General features: G+C 33.4%; 1 protein-coding gene across 1 annotated transcript; it reads right to left on the reverse strand.

The window, feature by feature from the left end:
• Positions 1-407: 407 nt before the first annotated feature.
• On the reverse strand, positions 408-3435 carry LOC127095223 (cation/H(+) antiporter 15). The gene is made up of 5 exons (XM_051033942.1): positions 3250-3435; positions 2816-2993; positions 1980-2650; positions 1632-1889; positions 408-425 (listed from the first exon to the last, which is right to left on the reverse strand). Exons 1-5 carry the CDS (start codon positions 3433-3435, stop codon positions 408-410), a joined length of 1311 nt encoding a protein of 436 aa, XP_050889899.1.
• Between the last annotated feature and the right edge of the window lie 1917 nt (positions 3436-5352).

The following is a 5352-nucleotide window of genomic DNA, read 5'->3' on the forward strand; positions in this document are numbered from 1 at the left end:
GTATTGCTGCAGAGGAAGCTGCCAAGGCCAAAGATGATGCTCTGACTCAGGGGGAGCACTCCAACTCTAGGTTCGTCCCTCTGGTCTTGAAGATTCTGGAGGAACTGCAAAAGGAGCAACAAGTGGTTCGGGCTAGGCTGGATCAACAAGATTCTATCAACAACAACATTCAGAACATGTTATCTCAGCTGCTCCAAAGGATGCCTCCGCGCCCAAACCCTTAGGCACCTAGGCTATTTGTTTGTTGCTTTTCCTTTTGATGTTTTTTTTGCTTTCTGATCTATGCCTTCTGTGCTGCTTATCTGTACCTGCTCTTTTTCTCTGATTTATCAATATCAATTTTTTTTGTTGTCTTTTTGATTATGACAAAAAGGGGGGGAACTAAAACAACTCTGATGGAAACATAACTAAAACCTCTCAAGGCACTGCAAAGATTAATAAAAATTATTAAACCAATGACTAAAGATATGCAAGAAAGTAGATAAAGTACTAAACCAAGGAAGGTCCGGTAAGAACTTCTGATTAATCTAAGAATCTAACTCAGGGGGAGTCCCTTTCCTTATCTGATCTGAGATTTTTTTGTACTGTTTCATCTCTTCTCTGTATTGTTTTGTCATCATCAAAAACGGGGAGATTGTAAGAAAAAAGTTGGTTCTACAATGTATCTCTAAGATTTTGATGATAACAAAGGATGAAACAAAAATGGTGCCCTAACGAAAATTTTATTAAGTGTGTAGGACTCTGATCAAACAATCAGATAGATAAAACATTAGATAAAGAATCCAACGATTAGATGCTACACAGAGGAAACGCGACCAGAAGATTCTGACTCTGATCAAAATGCAAGAACCAGCAAAACAAAAAGAAGTCAGAAACTCTGTTAAAGAAGAATGAATCCATACTCTAAATCTGAATAAGTCAAGATTAAAGAGAAACTCTGATTCAATCAGATAGAAGCAACCTCTGAAGATGAACATTGACTAACAAGACTCTGAATACGGATTCGCTAACTCAGAAAGCGTAACTATGAAGAAATCTGTTTTTAGAAAGAAACTATTTCTAGAAGGAACTTATGACGCGCCCAAAATTGTTTTAGAAAGAAACAAGGAGAGTAATGACAATAATCATTCTTCAATGACCAAGATCATGTCATCACCCAACGGTCCTCTCAAACTCCTATATAAAGTATGGAATGCCTCACAAGGAACTACACCTGAGACACACAAGAATACAAATATCTCATTCATCCTCTTTTACTCTTTCACGAGCTGTTGCTCTTATGTGAAAATTGTTGTTCTTATATTTCTGTAATATTTGCTTGTTGTTAGAAGCACTGTGCATTATAAATCTTATCTAAGATACTTCCTCAAGTGACTCTGTGCAGTCTGAATACTTGAGAGGGCTAAGGGATTATTCTCTTAGATGGTTGTTTGTGTAATCTTTCAAGATTAGTGGATTAAGTCCTTTTTGAAGGCGAAATCACCTTGGTCGGGTGGATTGGAGTAGCTTTGAATTTCAAGCAAACCAGTATAAAATTCTATGTCAAATTCTTTTTACTCTGTGTGTGTCTAAACTCTTAAAACGTTTTATTTTCCAAAATAATTCAAACCCCTTTTCTTGTTTTTCTCTACCTTCAAGACATGTATAGATGAAAGTCTAGTAGCATTTGTGGCTTCAATGACATGGATCATGTTATTGGCATGTTTAACATTATGAACACAAGCGACGATTCGAAGCTCCACGTCAAACCTCAATTTTTGCATGGTCCTTAATTGCGATTGCATGAACCGGAATTTTGGTTTGTATATTGCATTGATCAAGGGAAAAACCATTATAGTCATTACTATAATAGCAAGCATCATAACCATGAAAGTATATGGATCCAAAATCTGCAAAGAAAAAAGAAAAAAGAGTAACGTCGTTAAAAGGCTGTTTGATTTAAATCATGCCATAATAGAAAATTGGTAGTTTAAAATTACCCTTTTGTCCCAAGCAACATTCGGTAGTATGCCAACCATGATACCCTTGGTGTTGAGAAGCAATCCAATGGCAACTCCATCTCGAGAAGGCACATCGAAGAAGAAAGTGACAATCACATAGCTCAAAACTTTAGGTATGCCTAACAAAAGCATAATCAACAACATTAAACCTGCATTCTTTTGCTTCAAAAGGAAAGCAAAGTTGAGTCTAAAACCAAATCCAGCAAAGTAAATAGGACGCAGAATCCCAAAAAAAAAATTGGCTGAAAATTCCAAAACCATATCAGCAAACTTTCCATGAGGAAAAATTAATCCAAACACAAAAGCTCCAACAATAGGATGTGTACCGAGAGAATTCGTAATGTACGAACAAATAAACACTCCAGTCAACACGTCCAACAGGTGTGATTTTCGCCACGTGTTCATACTTGTTATGTGTTCAATGATTGGAGTAAGGATAAGTCTCACCACAACAAAGCAAAAAACTATGAACATTAAAGTAGAGATTACTGAGAGATAAGGCTTTCCACCTCTAGTCGAATAAGGAATCAACAAGGTGAACATAACCCAACTATATGCATCAGTTAACATAGTTGTTATCAATGCATCTTTTCCAAGCTTTGTATATAAAAGTTTAAGATTAGCTAAGATTCTTGCAAGGACAGGAAAACCTATTACAGAAAGTGCTAAACACCAGAATAAATATGCTTCGCCTTGATTTTATTTTGGTGTTTGTGCGAAAACATCATTTTTATCTATAAGTTTTTGTTGTAGAGCTAGAAATCCAACACCTAATAACATTAGCGTCACAATGCCGGCAATTGCTATGCTTGTACCTTTCTTCCTTGATCTTAAGATGGTGTCTGAATTCATTTCTAACCCACTTAGGAACACATAGTAAATTATTCCTAAGTTTGCAAAGGTTTCAACGGCTAGGATTCCATATTGACTATAAAACAAGGAAAATACCCATTCGAAATTTCCCAAGAGACTTGGACTCAGAGTAAAATCAGCCTGCATTATATAAAGTTCAAAAATTATTATATTTTTTATCTCTTATTTATGCAACACAATCTTAATGTATGCAATTTTATATGTTTTTATGGCAATCTTAATTTATGAACTTTTATATATTTTTATGACAGTCTTAATGTATGATCTTTTATATGTTTTTATGTTGAAAATTCAATGTGACTGACTATCATGTGTATTGATGATTCAAATTTACTTGCAAAAGAAAGAAAAATATATATGATGAATGAATACTTACCGACACCTGCGCAATAATGAGGGGCACACGAAGGGGCTTGAGGACGAAGTAGAAAAGCCGAGAAACCAAAATATCATAAGCAATTTGGAGACACAGAAGAGGAACGTGTTTTATCATAATATCATCAGCCATCCAGATATTGTTTGAAGGACTAAATGATACATTATAACATGCATAATTTGCCATCTCCGTCTTTTCTTTTATTGTTCTTTCTTCTCTTGATTAATTTTTTATGTTAATGTATTGTTTTTTCTTCTCATTTAAATACTATGTTTTTTCTTTTACCTGAATAACATGCAAGTTATGATGAACAATGATTTATTAGAGCTGGCAAATGCAGTTTATATTGTTTGTTGCTACGATTTTACATAATGCTCTATCTTTCATGATCTATGCTGAGATTATGGTTGCTTTTTTATGATAGTTTTTGTGTGTAATAAACATTACGTATACCCGCTTCCGTCATACACTAAGTTTAGACATTGAACCTCTATTAGTTACTTAAAACAAATTCAAAGTGATGAAAACTAACTGATGACGATATCAGAATGTTCCATACTGCTTTACGAATGTCTTCTTTTATTTCTGAAAATATTAAATTTGTTTTCAAAATTGTTTAAAAAAACTAATGAGAGATTAAGTCAAATAAATAAAATTATAAAAAAAAACTAATGAGACATAAAGTCAGATAAATAAAATTATAAAAGAGAAATGTATAAATACCAAATTAAAATTTTGAACTTAAAAAAAAACTATTTTACATTATCTAAGATAAAATCATTATTCAGTCTATTTAATTATCAATCGTTCATAAAGAATAAGATCGCTTTATTTATAAAAATAATAATTTATTGTAAAAATTTTAATATAACAGACCCAAAAAATAAGCATATTAATATTTTAACTATAGAAATATGCAACTTTTATCTTAAGCACCTTTAAACTTGAGCACATAATTGATTATATTAATATGTAACTATTTTAAACACAGATAAGGTTTAGTCAACAAAACCTTCGCTCAGCTTCTATAGTCACATAGCTATAAAGCCTTTGGTCGAACTGTGTCTGAATCTTACACTTTCTAGATGCTGCAAATGTTCATAAAATCCACACGTATATAACCAATTCAGAATTTCAATAAGAAAATCAAGAAATAATACTTAGAATATATGCCACAAGATTTGGTACTATAGCACACATTAAAGGTTTTGGAATGCAACGAGGGTGTAATACCCCGTATTTCCTTAAATACCTAAATTTCTATTAATTGAGGTCAATTGAGTTCCTATGTGCTCTAAAAGTTGCCGATTAGGATAAATCGAGTAAATAGTGAGTTCAGGTTGACTTAATTAATATTAATTGGGACTGACCTTTTATTAATTGGGATATTTTGGTAACACTAATAATGGGTCAATAGCTCTGATAGAACAAATATTATGGTTAGTGGTCCACATGCTACTATCTCTTACTACCTACCACATGCCAATTGTCTTCTCTTTGTATCAGAAAGAATAGAAAGAAAGAAGTAACTCAAGGGAAAGGTAGAAGAAGAGAAAACAAGCTAGTGGAGAAGAAGAAGAAGAAGAAGAAGATGGAAAAAGCTTGGAACCAACACCATCATATTCATCCTCATCTCATCTTCCACAACTTCTCCTCTTTAATTTCTTGAGGTGGGTTCTAGTTAGAAACCCTAGGTTTCTAGAAGATTAGGGTTGTAGAATCATAGATAAATCATGAATAATCCATGTTATGTGATGAATATTTCTCTTGATGTTGTTGTTTTTATGAACATGTGCTTGATATGCTCTTCATGATTGTTGTGATTACATGATTTATTGTGGTTGTGTTTATGACCTTGAAATCCTTGTGGTTATGAACTTGGAATCCTTGTTATACATGTGTATATGAGTATGTAGTGAGATGGATGTGTTGGAAGAAGGAGTGTGGGTTTGGTTGGAAATGGTTTAGCAGGGAAAAATGGTGTTCTGAGAAGTGAAAAAGTGAAAATATCTGTGGAACAATCGATTGGTCCCTGCAACCAATCGATTGCACCACCTTTTGTTTTGTAGAAAAATGTGATTTTTACAGAACCAATCGATTGAC

Source organism: Lathyrus oleraceus, chromosome 6 (assembly GCF_024323335.1).
Source record: "Lathyrus oleraceus cultivar Zhongwan6 chromosome 6, CAAS_Psat_ZW6_1.0, whole genome shotgun sequence".
Taxonomy (NCBI): domain Eukaryota; kingdom Viridiplantae; phylum Streptophyta; class Magnoliopsida; order Fabales; family Fabaceae; genus Lathyrus; species Lathyrus oleraceus.

Coding starts and splice junctions, on each gene's coding strand:
- LOC127095223 (XM_051033942.1), bottom strand. CDS start 3,435: ATGGCAAATTATGCATGTTATAATGTATCATTTAGTCCTTCAAACAAT. Junction 2,651..2,815: donor CTTAAGATCAAGGAAGAAAG/GTACAAGCATAG, acceptor TTTCTGTAATAG/GTTTTCCTGTCCTTGCAAGA. Junction 1,890..1,979: donor ATGTTGCTTGGGACAAAAGG/GTAATTTTAAAC, acceptor TTTTCTTTGCAG/ATTTTGGATCCATATACTTT.